This window comes from Schistocerca serialis, chromosome 3, assembly GCF_023864345.2.
Source record: "Schistocerca serialis cubense isolate TAMUIC-IGC-003099 chromosome 3, iqSchSeri2.2, whole genome shotgun sequence".
In the NCBI taxonomy this organism is placed as follows: domain Eukaryota; kingdom Metazoa; phylum Arthropoda; class Insecta; order Orthoptera; family Acrididae; genus Schistocerca; species Schistocerca serialis.
The window spans coordinates 170,736,891-170,757,390 of NC_064640.1; the positions used below are offsets into that span (position 1 = coordinate 170,736,891).

At 38.7% G+C, this 20,500-nt stretch overlaps 1 protein-coding gene across 3 annotated transcripts in view; it reads right to left on the minus strand.

The window, feature by feature from the left end:
* The window catches only part of LOC126469887 (isochorismatase domain-containing protein 1-like), a 32,172-nt gene extending 12,465 nt beyond the window's left edge, over window positions 1-19,707 (minus strand). For all 3 annotated transcript variants that reach the window (XR_007586091.1, XM_050097222.1, XM_050097223.1), the window contains exons 1-2: window positions 19,329-19,707; window positions 16,307-16,516 (exon numbers count right to left, since the gene is read on the minus strand). Coding sequence is in view for 2 of the 3 variants with exons in the window: in XM_050097222.1 (XP_049953179.1) it covers window positions 16,307-16,516; window positions 19,329-19,538 (420 nt within the window). In the remaining variant the exon portion in view is untranslated. The remainder of the gene's footprint in view (window positions 1-16,306; window positions 16,517-19,328) is intronic.
* Between the last annotated feature and the right edge of the window lie 793 nt (window positions 19,708-20,500).

Consider the following 20,500-nt stretch of genomic DNA (forward strand, 5'->3'; position numbering starts at 1 on the left):
GCATGTGATAATTTCATTTTAGTAGAAATAAATTCTGACACCACTAAGCTGATAAGAGCCAAAGGGACAGCTTCCAGGAGGATTAATACTAATCACTGTTATCACTCTGAAAGCTGTAGCATGCAGCATGGTGCACACACTCAACAACAGAATATAATAACAATAATAAATATTTTCTCTATTTTTCAGTCAGTTTCTGTTTAGAGTAAGCAAGCACAGACTGAACAAATTATAAATAATTCCAAGTTGACTCACCTAATATTCTGCATCTGTCATGAACCCTTCCATGCATTAAATGAAAAAAGTAAATGCAAGGCTGTTTCGGTGATTTATTATTATGTCTTCTCACCACTGATATTTCTCTGCTAAATTGTCAGGACCTAACAGAAACAATGGACTTCCTTACTCATCTCCCATTACAATGGTATCAGATTCAGTCTACAAAATCGCAACTTATATTATCAGGGATTTCTGTTGCCATACCTATAACCAGCAGTTGCTCCACAAGACCGGTGTATTGTGGCTACTTTTCACTCCCTGTAGAGATTTTTCCCCCTCTTTACTCCCTGTTAATGGCAATGAGTTCATCAGAATTAAATACACGTCACACAAAACACCTACACAAATGCCTGTTACATACAAAAAACCCTTTTACATGCAATAAAGAAATGCACTCTGCAAAAGGGGCAATTTTTCTCAAGATTTTTCTAATAACAGGTAAGGGAAAAGAAACACTGGCACAATGTGTTTGTTCTACATTTTATCTTGTTTGCATACAGTAGCAGTTTTTGCTTGGATATGACCTGACATAACATTCATAAGTAATTTTCCCATTTATTACAACTCTATAAGGCATGAAATCCAAACTTACAAAATTAATTGAAAAAAACTTTAAAAGTTCTAAGCATGCATACATAAATACAGTCTCTTCTGATTTTAGTTACACTGATTATTTTATGGCAGAGAGAAATCTTAAATTTCATCTCCTAACCTACAGGCAATACATAAACACCAGAACAGAGACATTCTACATAACGTATAGGCACTGATATCCATCTTTCAATATGAAAACAGATAATATATACTCAGAACATGCTTGCTCCCAATGAGATTACAATTCCAAAATGAGAAACATATTGATCTCTATGTCATTTTATTGTAAGAGCACAAAAGTTAAGAGCTCACTCATTATGAGCACCTTAACCATTCTCCCACATAATTCTCTTTCTTTATCAAACAAATGCAACCCCCCCCCCCCCCCTCCCCTGCCCCATCTTTCCTTTTCCCAATAACATTCCACAATGCTTTTTGCTACAGCTTAAGGATTTATTTTTCTATTCACAGTTCCTTAATTTCCCTTTTTTTCCTTCCGAAATTCATTCTGCTTATTAAATAATGTAGTAACAGCATTTATACTCATTCTTGTGAAAATTTCAACATACTGAAGAGATAATCAATGAAGCCTAATATCTGTGCCATACAAAACTGACAGCAGTAAAAAAAAAACACTATTCATTTTAAACAATAATGTAACCTTATCGTGAAAACTAGGACTTCCTTAAATCTTCACAATCTGCAACAACAGCCACTATACAGAATGTCATTTAACTGAAGAGTCTGCTCTGGGATACTGCCTGTCGGAATCCTTTTATCCAAGGCCTCAGAGAATACTATTGTGCTGGCTGGTAAGTGGCAATAGCATGTTACATCCAATCAGTAAGAAGTCTGATGTCATGTTGCAGGAGAAGCAATATTTGCACAAAGTTTTGTATCTTACATAATGTGATTGAAAAATGGTAAAATATTCCACTACAGTCTGCATGTCTCTTTTGTTCAGTTTTAGACAGCCATTATTCACTATAACAGTAAATGGAACCCTTCCTGGAATGCTTCTCATGATCTACAATGGAGTAGAATGGTTTATGGTGTTTAGCAACCCATACTCTCTCTATGTTCTCTTAAACTATTCTGCAACACTTTACTATTGCTACCTGAAAGTCAGTAATACAAACAGCCATTGGTTGGCATTCAAAACTCCATACAAACATGCATCTGTGCTTGTAAATGCCAGGCAGCAATCCTTACTTCACCCAAACACAAGACTCTTTTGGTGGTCTGAAAACGGTGTGACAGTTTCTCCAAACAGCATGGTTAATAATGTTAAAACACAGTCAAGTCAATTTATCTAGCTCAGCACACACCTTGGTGGATTCCTTCTGGGCACTACCACAGTTTAGCCAGTGGAGTCAGATGGGAAGGTAGTCCTTGGTATAGTCATCATCTAATGGGGAGGTGTGGAGGGCCACATCAAGAGGTCAGTGGAAACCTCTTCATTTGATAGATATATGGAACACATATGTTCATGTCTAGATATTTTGGTGGTAAATGGGACAGTCAAGAAACATAACGTACCATTTATCAGAAATGGTCACATCACCTTTATTCCCTTCATTCTTAATTTATCCACTCTGTGTGTGTGTGTGTTCCAAATATTTAATCCACACTGTTTTCACAAGGATGCTAATAATCTCGCATTGAGTATTTTCAGACCCCAACCCCCATACTCTTATCTGTATAAAATAAAAAGCTGTCTCAGCAGCCAACTGCTCCAACTTCCAAACTGTGAGTTGCAAATGACAAGTTGTTGAGGCAGGGTTGGAGAAGAAACAGAAAACTGTAGAGCTGTAGACAAATAATGAGCACTGAACTGGACTCTCATGTTGATTGCCCTTAAAATATTCCTGTTCACACATGTCAGACTAAACTTCACCAACGTTACACCTGCAAGAAGAATGGGATGGGAAGGACCACATGGATATGGCCAGGTGCTCCATTGGTGGAGCTGTCTCAGAACAGTGTCACTCCATGTAGTGTTGTATGTCTGGCTTATCAAACAATTATTCATATACATGCTTATTTTATAGCCACCTTCAATTGGATCAGATTGTTGACAGTGGATTGATACCTACTGAAATCAAACAAAGAACAGCTAAGAAGCTGCCTGATCACTAGTGTCCACAACAAACAATCGCTAACATTAGCTCCAGGGTCTTACACAACTCATGAGCCTATGATGGTGATACTTCTTTAACTACTAAGGCATTCAGTCTTTCTCTAGTCTGAGGAGAGGAACCAAAATTGTCTCCCACCACAAGTTGGAAAACTGTCCTGTCTTCAATATTGAATTAAAACTTTAAATGAGTATTTCCTCTGATTCTTTTCACAAGTGTCACAACATATTGTACTGGGTCCAGCTGTGATAAGATACAGAAGCCCTAGTCAGTCCACTCACCCACAACTATTTACTGCACAATGATGTTTTAATACATACAGGAAAAGGGCCAATTTTGCAATATATTCAATGAAAAGTCTGATACAAATTTTGTCAGTGACTAGTGCCTTCTTTGCTTTGAGCAGTCTTACTTGTTTTTCCAATGACTGGTTAGCTTATTCCAGAACAGAAGTCTTCAGTTTCAACACCAGACCAATCCACAAGAGGTTCAATGGAAGGTTTGGGTTAATTTGCCAACTTTATGAGTGGCCAGAACTAGGATTTTCTGATAGATCTCTCACCATCTGACTGTAGAAATTACTGTAGCTTTTATGCATAGCCTTTCTTATTGGCACACAAACTGACGCCAAGTTTTCTCTATTACTTTCTCTACATTCTCTTTAGTAGTAAAGTTGTAGTAGGCTCTGTTTCATTCTCCAAATGTTACCACAAAAACAATGTGGATGCCATCTATTATTACCAAGTATGTATTTAGCTAAACCAGGCTGTTAAAGCTGGAGTGGCCCCCCAGACAGCTGCAGGCAGTGGTTGGCATGGACAGGCAAGTAGCTGATGTGGGGCAGTAAGGCAGCCAGATTGGGGCTAACACTACCTTTGCTGACCTTAGTCTTTGTAAAACCATTAAGGTTACTCATCTACATCCATACTCCGCAAGCCCCCTGACGGTGTGTGGCAGAGGGTACTTTGAGTACCTCTACAAGTTCTCCCTTCTATTCCAGTCTCGTATTGTTCATGGAAAGAAAGATTGTTGGTATGCCTCTGTGTGGGCTCTAATCTCTCTGATTTTATCCTCATGGTCTCTTCGCGAGATATACGTAGGAGGGAGCAATATACTGCTTGACTCCTCGGTGAATGTATGTTCTCGAAACTTCAACAAAAGCCCATACCGAGCTACTGAGCGTCTCTCCTGCAGAGTCTTCCACTGGAGTTTATAATCTCCATAACACTTTCGTGATTACTAAATGATCCTGTAACAAGGCACGCTGCTCTCCGTTGGATATTCTCTATCTCTTCTATCAATCCTATCTGGTACGGATCCCACACTGGTGAGCAATATTCAAGCAGTGGGTGAACAAGTGTACTGTAACCTAATTCCTTTGTTTTCGGATTGCTTTTCCTTAGGATTCTTCCAATGAATCTCAGTCTGGCATCTGCTTTACCGACGATCAACTTTATATGATCATTCCATTTTAAATCACTCCTAATGCCTACTCCCAGATAATTTATGGAATTAACTGCTTCCAGTTGCTGACCTGCTATATTGTAGCTAAATGACAAAGGATCTTTCTTTCTATGTATTCGCAGCACATTACACTTGTCTACATTGAGATTCAATTGCCATTCCCTGCACCATGCGCCGATTCGTTGCAGATCCTCCTGCATTTCGGTACAATTTTCCATTGTTACAACCTCTCAATATACCACAGCATCATCCGCAAAAAGCCTCAGTGAACTTCCGATGTTATCCACAAGGTCATTTATGTATATTGTGAATAGCAATGGTCCTACGACACTCCGCTGCGGCACACCTGAAATCACTCTTACTTTGGAAGACTTCTCTCCATGGAGAACGACATGCTGCATTCTGTTATCTAGGAACTCTTCAATCCAATCACCCAATTGGTCTGATAGTCCATATGCTCTTAGTTTGTTCATTAAACGACTGTGGGGGAACTGTATCGAACACCTTGCGGAAGTTAAAGAAACACGGTATCCACTTGGGAACCCGTGTGTATGGCCCTCTGAGTCTCGTGGACGAATAGTGCGAGCTAGGTAGCTAGGTTTCACACGATCGCCTTTTTCGAAACCCATGTTGATTCCTACAGAGTAGATTTCTGGTCTCCAGAAAAGTCATTATACACTAACATAATGTGTGTTACAAAATTCCCTACAACTGATCGACGTTAGAGATATAGGCTTATAGTTCTGCACATCTGTTCGACGTCCCTTCTTGAAAACGGGTATGACCTGTGCCCTTTTCCAATCTTTTGGAACACTACGCTCTTCTGGGGCCCCAGGGTACACCACTGCAAGAACGGGGCAAGTTCCTTTGTGTACTCAATGTAAAATCAAACTGGTATCCCATCAGGTCCAGCGGCCTGTCCTCTTTTGAGCGATTTTAATTGTTTTTCTATCCCCGTCATCTATATCGATATCTACCATTTTGTGATCTGTGCGACAGTCTAGAGAAGGAACTACAGTGCAGTCTTCCTCTGTGAAACAGCTTTGGAAAAAGACATTTAGTATTTTGGCCTTTAGTCTGCCATCCTCTGTTTCAATACCATTTTGGTCACAGAATGTCCGGATACTTTGTTTTGATCCACCTACCGCTTTGACATAAGACCAAATTTCGTAGGATTTTCTGCCAAGTCAGTACATAGAACTTTACTTTCGAATTCATTGAATGCCTCTCGCATAGCCCTCCTCACATTACATTTTGCTTCACATAATTTTTGTTTGTCTGCAAGGCTTTGACTATGTTTATGTTTGCCCTCCCTCATTGGTGCCACTCTCAAGAAGATCATGTGTGTTTGTATCCAGGAGATCTAAAACATTTCTTTCACCTGTGGTCTGTCAGGAAAATTAAAGCAGTTGTTTAACAGTAGAACTTTGTAAGACTGTCCTTGCCTACAACAAACAGTTTTCCCAGCCCATACAGAGCATATAAGAGTCAACACAAAATACTACTTTCTGCGCATTGCATGGCCTTTTAGCTTCTATTGCCATTGCACAGGGAATATCTTTTCTAATTTTCAAACCTTTTATCATCCTTGTCTCAGAGTAAACTTTGCAGTCTCTCTGTGTGACTGTCTCGGTCCAATATGCTATTTGCTTGTCAACATCAGTCACGTGTGCCACATATCCCAAGATTATGATGATTATTTCATATACTGCATTATTTGCTATCTGCCCACACTCTTTCATCCTTTTGATATTACATAAATCACTTCCCTTTTACAGGTTGGCATGGATCGTTACTTGGAGTGTTTGTTCTCACATTTGTTGATTCTTTCACCTTTGGTAACAATTTGTAAGTGTATAAAATGTCAGGTTGTACCATGATTTAAAGTCCACAGTAAAAGGTACATCCACATATAACTGGCTGGATAAATCAGTTCAGAGGTTGGAGGAAGGCAAAGGCATTTCTCATCCAAAAAGGAGCACAGCTAGTAAAGACTTTGATGCTCAAACTAGCAATGAGGCTCAAAACAGCTTTACTTTTTGCCCAATACCAATCCTTTCCTAGCTCCAACCATATGTCAATGTCCCACATCATTCTCTCAGTCATCTTTCAATGATTACATGCCTTCCATTATAAAACCAAAGCCCTCCCTTCTGTCTCCAATTGCCAAGGGCACTAACCATGTCACATTAGTAAGACAAAGGTGCTACGAAACCAGACAATCCATATAAAAGCAGAGTAATTGTCTAAAACCTATTACCTCTTTAAGGTGAGTACGTATGGCGGAATTGGTTAAAAAGTGACATTTTCGGATTATTATCTCTTATTAATATTTGATATCTCCTGAATAATTTGATGCATTATTTGTCGAAAAATTCCACTGGAAGTGTAGTTTTTATCATTTCAAAGTTAATAGTGCATGTGTAAAATTATCTGGTCGTTCTGCACTGACTTGCCTAAGTATCTCTATCTCTTGAACTATTAAATCTAGAAGGCTGTGGTTTTCAGCTATTTATTCCTTGAAATCATGTTAATGTTCGTGTTAAGAGGTTGGATGCACTGTGTAAACAGAAATGGCGGTATAGCACATGCATTTTGTTTATTTACTTTGTGGTTGTCGTGTTTCGTAAGTTTTGAACTGAAAACATAGTGGTTTGGTGTGTTGTTATACGCTCTTATACTTCTTTTCAACATGACGAAAAGAAGGGTTGTTTTAAGAACCGACGTTTCCATGGAAATCAGCATATCACAAAATCTGAATCCAGTGTTGATCCTGAAATAGATTTTTCACAGACCCGTGATAAGGACATGCCTACTAGTGCTTCGAAGAGGAAACTTGGAGACCATGAGGATTTATTTATTGGCAAAGATCAAAATAGTTTAGGTTATGTTCTTTTAGATTTGAGTGCGTTAGGACAAGTTTTGCAAGATCCTGTGTCATGTAAGGTTTGTGGTGGGCAAATTAGCATCTCTGAGGACTCATCTGCAAGGACTGGACTGGCTAACAAACATGATATTCAGTGCGAAGTTTGCAAGCTCTCAACATCATTTTGGACTTCTGAAAAGTGCAAGAATAACTTGTTTGAGAGCAATGTTAGATTCCTGTATGGAATGAGGTGCATTGGGAAAGGATTGACTGCAGCTGAAGTATTATGTGCAATGCTGAACTTGCCAAACCCACCAACCAGATCAAGTAAGTACACAGAAGTAATTGGTGAATGTGTCAAATCTGTTGTTGTTGCTTCTATGAAAGCTGCTGCAAAAGAAGCAGTACAATTAAATAACACAACAGACTTATCTGTGGCAGTTGATGGAACATGGAAGAAGAGAGGTCACACATCAATAAATGCAGTTGCAACTGTCACTAGTGTTGACACAGGTAAAGTTTTAGACATTGAAGTGCTAACTAAATACTGCCATCAGTGTAAATGAGTTGATGAAACAAGTGAAAGCTATAAAACAAACTGTGCTAAGAATTATGAGGGAACTAGTGGAGCTATGGAGGCTACTGCAGTTGTTTCTATGTTCAGACGTTCACAACAGAAGAGAGGTGTGTGTTACACTGAGTACTTGGGGGATGGTGATTCAAAAGCTTACAAATCAGTAGTGGAAAGCCAACCTTATGGTAATAAGCAGATTGTTAAGATTGAAAGTGTGGGCCACGTTCAAAAATGGATGGGAACACGTCTCCGAAAATTAAAGCAGACAAAAGGAAAAGAGAAGTTATCAGATGGAAAGACTCTAAACGGTAAAGGAAGACTCACAGACAAAAACATTGATGAACTCCAGCATTATTATGGAATGGCAATAAGAAACAATACACATGACCTACAAGGGATGAAACGAGCAGTGTGGGCTACATTCTTCCACAAATCTTCCACTGATGATACACCTATACATGGTCTTTGTCCACCTGGTGCTGATTCACGGTGCAAGTACCGCAAAGCTCAGGCAGCGGGTAGCGAGGAACAATTTAGGCACACAAATAGCACCATCTGCAGTGATGGAAGCTATTAAACCAATATATAGAGAATTAGCTCATCCTGACATCTTTCCAAATGTCTCCATGGTCGAACACAAAACCCGAATGAATCTTTCAATAATGTAATTTGGACCCGCACACCAAAAAATGTCTTTGTAGGAAGGAAAACTCTATGCTTGAGTGTTTGTGATAACATTTAATGATGGTATAAAGGGAAGAATTTGGGTACTAGAGGAACTTGGTATCACTCCAGGTGCCAACACACTGCAAGCCTTTCAGCGAATGGATCGACTTAGGATCATGAAAGCCCAGCGTGCAGCAGAGGAAATGACTAAAGAAGCAGGAGGCAGGAAAAGAAGGAAGCTTCTAGGTTTGCAGGATAGTCAAGAACAGGATCCAGATAATGCTGATTATGGGCGTGGCTGTTTCTAGAAGCTGAAATGCCTCCATGTGTAAGTTAATATCAAATAAAATATTTGAACTTGATTTGCCAGAAATGAAATTTTTAAAATTATTTGACCCACTATCTCAGGAACTATTACAGATACCTATCTCTAATTTTACACTATGTTACCAGTTAGTATACTGCAGCCACTGAACCTCAAAAAACATCTCTACCTCTAACAGTTTTTTACTTACAGAAGAAAAAGTGGACTTTTAAAAGAAAACATTGAACAACATTTTTAAAAAATCATAACTAGCTAATTATTTTTCTGTACATTTCGGTTCTGGTTCAGTAATCAGAAAAGGAGTGATACTATATATTCAGATCTCTATCTGTCACAGGTTCTGAGATAATGGGTCATCAATATTGCAAATTTAACACTGTGGGTATAGGACGTACATACTCCCCTTAACCCTGCAAAACAATTTTTTTCTTTCAAGCCACAGCATATAACACTATTTTTTATGGTTCATCTAGATTTTTATAATTTTTTGTTTTAAAATTTTCGCATATTGGTACTATATTTTCTGTATATGTAAAGTAAAGTGTGCTATACTGGAGGTTGAAGTTCTTTGTATTGTATATGAGTAATGTATGTAAAATACTATGTAAATTGTTTATTATGTTAAATGATTTTCTGATGACATTTTGTATTTAAAAATATTTGTAAGTATAAACTGGTCATGTTGATGTTGGGTTGGGTTGTTTTGGGGAAGGAGACCAGACAGCGAGGTCATCGGTCTCATCGGATTGGGGAAGGATGGGGAAGGGAGTCAGCCGTGCCCTTTCAAAGGAACCATCCCGGCATTTGCCTGGAGTGATTTAGGGAAATCACGGAAAACCTAAATCAGGATGGCCGGACGCAGGATTGAACCGTCGTCCTCCCGAATGCAAGTCCAGTGTCTAACCACTGCACCACCTCGCTCGGTGTTCATGTTGATGTAAATTTGACAACTTTAGGAAATGCTTAGGAACAATGTAAGAAATAGGTGTTGTGTAAAAGCCAGTGTGCTTTTGTTTGAAACTAAAATGGCTCTGGGGAGTGGAAAAGGTGCAAGGGCGAATTGGCACACTACCTAGAGCAAGTGTAGGGAGTAAGTCACACAGTCTGTAGACAGCAGTGATTGAGGCAACGCCCTTGTGGAGCAGGAGAGAAGAGAAATTGAGCCCATACAGCAAGATACTTTCAGGCTGTACTGTGGGTAGTGTAGCCGTTAGAACTGTTCGCCACACTCAAGTCTACAGTCAACAGATAGGATATATATTTTTTTTTTTTTTTTTTTTTTTTTTTACAGTGTGAACCATTAATTTAAACTGTGTTTTATTAATGAACAATCATTCTTGAACTTTAAAGAAACTGGTTCACCCTGTTATTTCATCCTAATCACACACCTATATAGGCTTCCTTCCTGGTGTTTGATTAATCCAAGTATCCTGTTTTACAGACTTATAAAGTGCCAAGAGGCACCATTTACATTGTTTACGTGTAAATAATGAGATATATGTGTGAGGGACTCAGTCCTGTTGTAATGAAATTATGTCTCAGTAGTGGAAGAGTGTAAATTGAGTAGAGTGAATTTAAATGTAATTTTGCATCATAAAGTTAAAGAGTTTACAAATATTTTCATCTTTAGCAACAGTTACACAAAAGTTGTCTTAGTTGTTTCACTGAAAGGTATAATGAAAAATTTAGTTAGAGTAATATATGTCCATGCTTTAGTACATTACAGAGAAATAAAGTCAAACTATCTTGTTTTAAAAGTTTTCTTATTGCAAAGTGTTAAAGCAAAAGTTTGCTTATGTAAAATTCAGAGTGAAGCAAAATAACTAGAATCTGTTAATTGACTATACAGAGTTAGTTAAAAGAGTAATAGCTTTTAAAAGTAAATTCCAGTACAAAAGAGGTTTTCCAGGAGTGAAATGTTCAGTATAAAATGTATGTGCTTTAGTATCTAAGTATTTTAGTATTTAAGTTTGTTGGTTATGCAAACTGCTTTTCTAAAGGTCCCCCCTGGCCAAATCTTTTTTAGCTGCCTTGAAGTTATCTACAGGACTTTTTCTCTTTTAAAAACATAATGTATACGGGTGTAGTAGTCAAATAATTCCAGTGTCTGCACCTACATTGTTTATGTGGAGTAATATTTATTTGAAGAAGCAACTTAAACAGTAGTAAGAAAGTAGGCAAAATTCATACTTGTGCTTTTCCAATACTTCACTGTTTCATTGCCAGGATAGGCTGGCTATCATTAGTACATATTTTAAACCACTAAATGAACTTGGAACTGCGTTGTCCTGGCTTAAATATAATACTGTTTATACTGTGTTTCTTTCTAACTGCTGGGTAAGACATTAGGAAAAGAAGTGAATAGTCTGATTTACTTATCTATTCGACACAACACACAGTCAAATCCTGTAAAAAGGGTAACTCTATTGATTAGCTTTTCCTATTAACAGGACAATCCTCCCATAATGTACTTTATTTGGAAACTAAACTAAATTTAGTAAGAGGGTTAAACGTGGAAACATAGAGACAGCGTTTTCTATTATTTAGGCAAAAACATACTAAATTACAGTAGTAGTGGTAGGGTTATAAGCAACTGTAGATGTGTACTGTTCTGGTAGAAGAAATCCTGTTCTACAACTATGTGGTCATTCTACAATCAATTTCTTACAAAATTTATTAATTGAAAATCACTACATTGAACACTGATTTTTCTCTGTGTACTAGATACTATATAATTAGCAAACCTTATAAATTCCAAAAGCTATCACTCCTACTTTCCATTAGATAGAACAGCTTTCCCCTTCTTTGGAGGAAAATCCACTGGTTTGAACATTCCATACTCTTATTATAGAATTATTGTAACCATGTGTCATCAACCATTAGACGTCATCATGTATTACCTTAAGCTAGGGTTGAACACATTCAAAAACTGGTGAGAAAGGGCCCCAAACTTCCTCATCTAGTGCACTTTGTATAATTAACAGCAGCATGTGTCTTGCAGACAAAGACTTCAAGAATTCATACACAGCTATGCAAGTGGGACATTATATTGTAATAACAATAACAATGTGAGTTATGTTTCTGTTAGCTGAGTGGTAGGGACTAGGTGTCACCAAATTGCAGTCGTTTCTCTGGCTCCATATGCTCAGTATGTTCCCTTTTTCATAGACCCATGCACAACAACATCAGGCACATTATGTTGTATGAAGAGGGGAATACATTTGACATACATGAGTGATATTTTTATGGGATAGAAGCCTTGTGTCTGTTATGCACAGGGGAGCTGCAAACCATGTAGCAACAGAGCAGAGAAATATACTGAGGGATTTTACATCATCAACTGGACCTCTAAAGAAAAAGCTTACAGTAAAAGCAGCATAGCTTCAATAATTTTTAAAGTTTTTCTTATTTTTTTAATACAGATGTTTAACTTTTGCATAATAATCAAAAAGCATTACATTTCAGACATTTTTATACGTATGTGATCTGTCAAGGAATTTTACAGGATTTATTGAGTCTAAAAATGTCTGCCTCACATCTTATAGTCTCAAAATATAGCATGATAATGAACTGGTTTACTGGTCATACTGGTAATTATTACAATACTAACAATGCAGCCCGGCTTCGCACAGCCAGATGACTTGAATGGCGCAGCACACTTTGTTTGGGGGCCATGAATAAAATTCAGAGAACAATATTAAGTAAGCAAATATCATCCCTTTCACATAGCTTAAGCCTTGTAAGAGCGCATGTCAATAAAGTTGTCTCAAAGCATGAATGTTATGTGTTCCTTATTGAATTGACATTTGGGGTGACATCTTGTGGCAGTGATGGGAGTACATAGTGTTGGAGATAATATGTTTACAACCTATTCAAATATTGTATGTGAATTGTGTGTGTGTTCAGAATGTATTGGAGGGTGGTTGACATGGCACAAATAAAAGAAGAAAGTAAACATGATCTACATGTTCAGTTCATGTTAAAGCACTCCTCTTGTGAAGCATAGTACGGACTGTGAGGCATTATTGAGACTCATTGGCGCATTTCTTTTTCCTAGACTCTTTATAGCACACTTCTTCGCCATGCCAGGCAAAAAATCATATCCACTTCTAGGTTTGATTCAAGGAAAGCAGAAAGCTGAAAGGTGAGTTGTCTACTGAAGGAACACACTGTATGTGAATAAAACAAAGATGCTGCAGTAGTTTTTTCGGAAAATATTTTACTTGAAGCATAAAAAATAAAGACTCCATATGTTTTGGATTCACATTATTTTTTGCTATGCAACTGTTCTCAAATGGTTGCAGGGAAACTATTGGTTAAAAATATCTGATTATTTCAAATTTTAAGTCTCACATCACATGATGAGGTGGTCCTCTTTTCATTATTGGTCACATTTATTAGAACACTTAAAAGTTGGGTAACTGACTGCCCATTGTTCAAAATATTTGCAGTGAATTAAGAACGCAAATTGTAGTTGCTAATGTGAGGGAAGCAGAACCTGGCTGGCTGAAATTGTCATCATATTTCAAAATGTGTCAATAGCAGAGATTCATTTATCAGTATTCCACATAATTTGAAAGTGTCCAACCATATAATATATTCCACCCCACTATGCGGAGAATCATGTTTGCATGTATGAGGGTTGGAACTCAAATAGTGGCAACTATTTATTCACAACCGATACAAAAGAGTTACATGTTTGCACCTGTTACTGTCCTTCAAAGTAGTCACCAGCGTGGTGCAAAGCTCGTTGCCAGTGATGTGGAAGGCGTAGTATACCATTAGCAGAGCCTGTTCTGTTGATGGTGTGAATGGAGCGGTCTACTGCGTATCGAATCTCTGGAACAGTTCTGAAGCGAATGCCATGAAGTGGTTCCTTCATCTTCGGAATAAAATCAAAGTTACAAGGACTTAAGTCTGGGGAGTATGATGGATGGTGCAGTACTTCCCAGTCCCATCGACCAAACGAGCATTGCGCAGAAAGTGTCGCCGCTTCTTTAGCATAGCTGGTCGCAGGTGATGCTCCAAAAACGAACAATAATACTGTGCATTGACGGTCTGCCGTGGAGGAACGTAATGCGCTAGGATAACACCATCACCATCAAACACGAGACTCACCATAACTTTAGACTGCTCCATTGACACCATCAACGGAACAGGCTCTGCTAAAGGTATACTATGCCTTCCACATCACTGGTAACGGGTTGTGCACAGCACTAGTGACTACTTTGAAGGACAGTAACAGGTGCAAACATGTAACTCTTTTGTATCGGTTGTGAATAAATAGTTTCCTATATTTAAGTTCCAACCCTCATGTGTTCGACTCAAGGAAAGGAGAAAGCTGAATGTTGAAGTCATATACCGCACTGCTGTATAACTTACTTTATACAAACAAAGTAAAACTGCATCCCATGCTGGGGTTTCTTTTGAGCATAAAGAGTTGAAAACTACAGGTCTTGGACTTGCATGTTATTTTTGCTTTGCAATTGTTCTGGAACAGCTGCAATCAACAGGATGACACTTAGATGACTTGCTTGTCACTAACCAGTTATCCAGCCTGGAAAAAGGGAACTAAAGTGTAACATGGAATCCAAGACACACTTAGTTTTTGGCAAATCTCCACATGATTTGAGAGGTTAAAAATGGTTCAAATGGCTCTGAGCACTATGGGACTTAACATCTGAGGTCATCAGTCCCCTAGAACTTAGAACTACTTAAACCTAACTAACCTAAGGACATCACGTTGCTTTCACAATGAAACTATAGCTCATCATAGCTCAGACAATGTGTATGAAATATTTATAAATTACAAATAAAAACTTTCCTCATGAATCAGTGCATCCATTAGTCAGTTCCTGAGATTGGCCTGCACGTACAGACGGGCATGAGGAGGCGACTTTAATTTATGTGCGAGGTGTGTTCTTCGGCAGCTATATACTGGCAGAGTTGTCGTTCTCAGTCATGGTAGCAGTGCTGAGAGGCTTCAGATAGTAGGGCTTTTAACATCAGTCACATTCTTTTGAAAGTTTTCCAGAGCCCCAAAATGAGGTTCTTTTAAGACATTTTTCAATTCCAGGAAAAGAAAACAAGACAAGGATTCAGAGCAGGTTATTTTATTTTTTTGAGGGGGGTGGGGGAATCAGGGGACAACAGGAATGCCTTTTGAGGTTAAAAATTCCATGATGGAAGTGGCTGTGTAACATGGGGTGTTGTCATAATGCAGCATCCACTTGTCTGCATGTGCAAAGCTTCAGTCAAAATATGATGTACTGTGAAAGTGTTTACGTTTAACAGGTCACCCATTATCATTGTTAAATGTTGGTCTGATCTCACAAGAGCACACATGTTTGACGTATTTGAAGCCGACTGATTCCCTGAGCGAGGTTTATCTTCATTGAGTTCTTGGCCTTCCAAAGCTGACTTGTGCCTGCAAAAAACTTGTGCTTTTGATAAGGAATATTCCCCATATGAATATTTCAACATTTCAAAAGTCACACTCGCAATTCTGTGAGTTTAGCACACAACTTGATGGCATGACATTGCTCTAAATTCCACTGTTCCATTTTTGTAATACACAACAAAAACGCAACTTCACTGATGTCGCTCTCAAAAATCATGTGATGTCTTTATGGAGCCGAAACTCAGACTGAGCATCTGAAGGGATGAACATGCCGGTCTACACACACAGTACAGCACTGCCAACTCACTCACAGTGCTGTCAGTCTCATTACTTTTCTCACACACCTTACATATAGAGTGTTCAATATTAAGCATCCGAGTGCCCTTATTTCAAAGAATTAGCAGAGGGAAAGGTGGTCTTTGGGTTCTTTACATCTGTAGCAATTTTGGTCATCCATTGATCCATACTAAAACTTTGCTATCACATTGAAATTGTTTTAAAAGCTAGATGGAAGGTCTCCAAAATTACCTGTACATCACATCTTTCTGAATGCAAAGCTCTCTGGCTTATTATGCTGAATTTATTGATGGAAATACAAACTTAAATGTTACAAAGTGATTACTGAAGATATTTGTTTTGAGTGGAGCCTTGTATGGAAGCGAAAAAGATGGAGGTAAGCAATTTAAAACAAGAAGAGAACAGAAGCATTTGAAATGTGGGGCTAGGGAAGAATGCTGAAAATTAGCTGGGTACACCGCAAACCAAATGAAAAGGCACCGAACCAAATTGGGGCAAAAAAATTATGGCACAACTTGACTAAAAGAAAGGATCAGTCGATAGGGCATGTACTGATATGTTTGAAGTGTGTATTCTGTATATAAAATGTGTACAAAAATATGATAAAGTTCTGATTTTAAACAAATAAATATTATATATTCATGAACAGGAAAGGAGCACACTATCATCTAAAATCACATTAAATAAAATATGATGAAATTACCTCCACGCCAAAAAGTACTATAGCTTTCACAGCTCCTTTGCAAATTTCCTGCATAGCTTGAGTAACTACTGGAGTTATCATACTGAATTTCGTTTTTTCTTCCACAAGATATGCATGGCTGATATCTAGCTCAGATACAGTGCGTCCCAAGCCCTTTGGGTACTGCTCAGTCACTATCAAAGGTATATTCAATATTTTTGCTGTTTTCACCTATCAAAAAGAAACAATGGTACAAAAACATTAACTTACATAATCTACATACACTATGTGATCGAAAGTATCCAGGCACTGGGCTGAAAATGACTTACAAGTTGGTGGCACCCTCCATCAGTAACGCTGGAATTCAATATGGTGTTGGCCCACCCTTAGCCTTGATGACAGCTTCCACTCTCACAGGCATATGTTCAATCAGGTGCAGGAAAGTTTCTTGGGGAATGGCAGCCCATTCTTCATGGAGAGCAGCACTGAGGAGAGGTATTGATGTTGGTTGGTGAGGCCTGGCACGAAGTCGACGTTCCAAAACATCCCAAAGGTGTTCTACAGGATTCAGGTCACGACTCTGTGCAGGCCAGTACATTACAGGGATGTTATTCTCAGGGTCTAGTGTAGCAGGGGATACAACCCGTCGGCTTTGTACATTGACGTCACAAGTCGCCAGAGAGCAGTTTACCATTTTCGCTTTTGCTGTTATGTTTCAGTTTCGTTTTTTTACTGATTGCTTAGTAAAGTGGATCTGTTTATTCTATCTCGTGAGATTTTTTTTCTAAAAAGCCAAAAAACACTTATCAGCCACTGAAGGGAGCTACAACACTAAGAAGAATCGCTTCTCGATAGGCGACTTGTGACGTCATTGTCCAAAGCCGACGGGTTGTATCCCCTGCTACACTAGTCCCTATTCTCATGTAACCACTCCACCAGAGGCCGTGTATTATGAACAGGTGCTTGATCATGCTGAAAGATGCAATCGCCGTCCCCGAATTGCTCTTCAACAGTGGGAAGCAAGAAGGTGCTTAAAACATTAATGTAGGCCTGTGCTGTGATAGTACCCCCTCCATGAAAAACACGACCACACCATAACACCACCACCTTAAAATTTTACTGTTGGCACTACACAATTCTGGCAGATGACATTCAACGGGCATTCACCATACCCACACCCTGCCATCAGATCGCCACATTGTGTACTGTGATTCATCACTCCACACAACATTTTTCCACTGCTCAGTCATCCAATGTTTACGCTCCTTACACAAAACGTGGTGTCGTTTGGTATTTACTGGCGTGATGTGTGGATTATGAGCAGCTGCTTGACCATGAAATCCAAGTTTTCTCACCTCCTGCCTAACTGTCATAGTACTTGCAGTGGACCCTTATGCAGTTTGGAATTCCTGTGTGATGGTCTGAATAAATGTCTGCCTGTTACACATTATGACCGTCTTCAACTGTTGGCAGTCTCTGTTAGTCAACAGATGAGGTTGGCCTGTACACTTTTGTGCTGTACGTATCCCTTCACGTTTCCATTTCACTATCACATCGGAAACAGTGGACCTCGCGATGCTTAGGAGTGTGGAAATCTTGCATACAGATGTATGACACAAGTGACACCCAATCACCCATAAGTTCCATGGAGTGTCCCATTCTGCTCTCTCACGATGTCTAATGACTTCTGAGATCGCTAATTTGGAGTACCTGACAGTAGGTGGTAGTACAATGCAGCTAATACGAAAAACTTATGTTTTTGGGGTGTCCGGATACTTTTGATCACATAGTATATGTCATAGTTGCAGTAAAATCAGTAATAGACTAACCACAGTGTACTAAGATGTATTAAAATATCAAGCTATTGAAAGATGTTTCTCAGAACTACATTGAGGCTTTAAAACCTTAAACATGTTAAAAACAGTCAATGGCATTTGATAAATGGATAACTTCCAAACATCCACTGAAAGAGACCATGATACCTGCCATTAAATTACATTAAAGAAACACTGACAGCATGTAACTTTGGTTAAAAGGCAACTTGCCCTCTTCCAGCCTCCCTTGCTTTCATACACATTCATTCTCAGACAAACAAAGCCTAGGTTGTTTGTATAGTCTTTATCTTAAAATGTGGTGTTAACATAGCAATAATACCTAAACAAAGATGGACAACATTTCAGGGCATATGGCTGGGTGTTTTCTTACAAAGCGCCAACCTGAGAAAATATTATACATCTTCCCTACTAAACTAAATAAAAGTCAGGCATGACACAAAATCTGAAACTGTGCAGATGATTAATGAATAAACGCAGAGTGAAAAACACAGAGATGTAACAGAGGTATCACAGCATGGTCATGATCCTGAAGTTATCTGTGGTCAAGTGGAAGGAATTTGATGACAACTGTGGAGACACTACAGACACTGTTTATAATACTTTCGACAGAATGCTGATATGCCTGTGTTGATTTACATATATCAATAGGTATAACTGAAATTCAGTGTGGCCTGATTACATCTACACAAAGGAAATTGTCTAGAGATGAATAAAAGAGTGAATACCATTGGTAGTATTATGGTAAGGGTATCCACAATATACGAATATATCAGCGAATCCTACCGCTTCGAGCGTATGTAACATGGCTAATCTTACCGCTCAGATCTATGAATTCGCTGCAAGAATTTCTAGGTGCCTTTTAAACATCTGCTATAAAAACATTCAATGTCTGCGACGGTAATTTTTCAGTGCGGTATGAATTCTAAGTCAATGGGTCACGGCTTTCAGTAGTGTAAACAAAATTATGAAGTCTACACCGATTTTTTCGTAATCACAAATATCTGTATCCATACTCTGCAAGCAACTGTGAAGTCCAATGTAGAGGGTACCGTACTTCACAATCTTCACATTGTATCAGTGACTACCGACTACATGTTTTCTCTTCGTGTGTTTAACAATCACACCTACAGTTTCAAGCAATCTCCATTTAAGTTTAACAAACTAAAATTTAATACCTGACAATCACAGACAAGATAAGATCACATTACCATTTTATCAGCCACGCTGATAACCGCGTCGTAATATGCAATGACACCTCTAAATTTTTCCTGTACATCACACATGAAAAATGCGGTATGATCTTCAGACAACTGGCCATTAATTCTCAAACTGGCCATCTCGGAAAACAAAAACGCTCGTTCTTTGTTGCAACACCCTCCACACAACAAACGACGCAACGCACTGAACAGTTGTTGCATATATCACTGATTTTCAGTTTCACCCAGCCACAGACATACATTACATACAACCAACAAGTAGAAATATCTCTGGAACGAGCATTCAGCACATGCTAGATTGATAGCAGTGACACTTCTCCATCACCTCACAACGACGTGTTCATGCCTAGTTTCTATCGTCGAGGATGTTTATTTTTTTCTATTTTTTTTCCGAGCTCCATGGATCCTTGATCGAGTGTATCGCTAGGATGTCGATCGACCTCGATTTTGGTATCGAATCTGAGCGCGGTGAGGCATCCATTGTCCCATGTTCCGTAGCACGAGCTCGCTTCTCGTATACTTACTACCGTAAATTAATGATCCTTAGAAATAATAATTACTTTCAAGCATATAAACGTGGCTAACGAGACTATGTTCATTTCAGAAATGCTGTTTGCGAATGAGCAATCGTTCTGTGTGCCTCATTAGGGCCGGTTGTATAATCTTCTTTTGGTTACCGGTTCAGCTCTATGCTCGGCATAGCGCGAGAAATGCATTGTACGAACCCAGAATACCGCGTAACCAGAGAATACACTTGGGATAACTTAACAGGCGATTTCTGGCTGGTTAACAAACTTAACCGGGGAATAAGTTTCCAAGATGGCAGGAATAGTGACACATGCAGTTGCAGACAGCGATCGCTCGATTTTGGACGAAGCGTTCATGAGAATGAGGCAGGAAAAGAAAATGAGACGACGCGGATTCCCAATTTATATCCAAATTTCGCTTATCAAAGGAAGCCATCTTCGTCTTTTCACTCTTGTACATGAGAAACTGAAGCATATGACCGATAGGTGAGACTATTTCCCTGTTTTCTAAAAATAATTCTGTTTATTTGTAGTAACAGGCATTTGATTTCAGTACTTTGCTAATTCCGTTGTGTTATTTATGTAAATTAGACACATTAAAATGGCTATTCCTGCCAAAATAATCTTATTTATCTG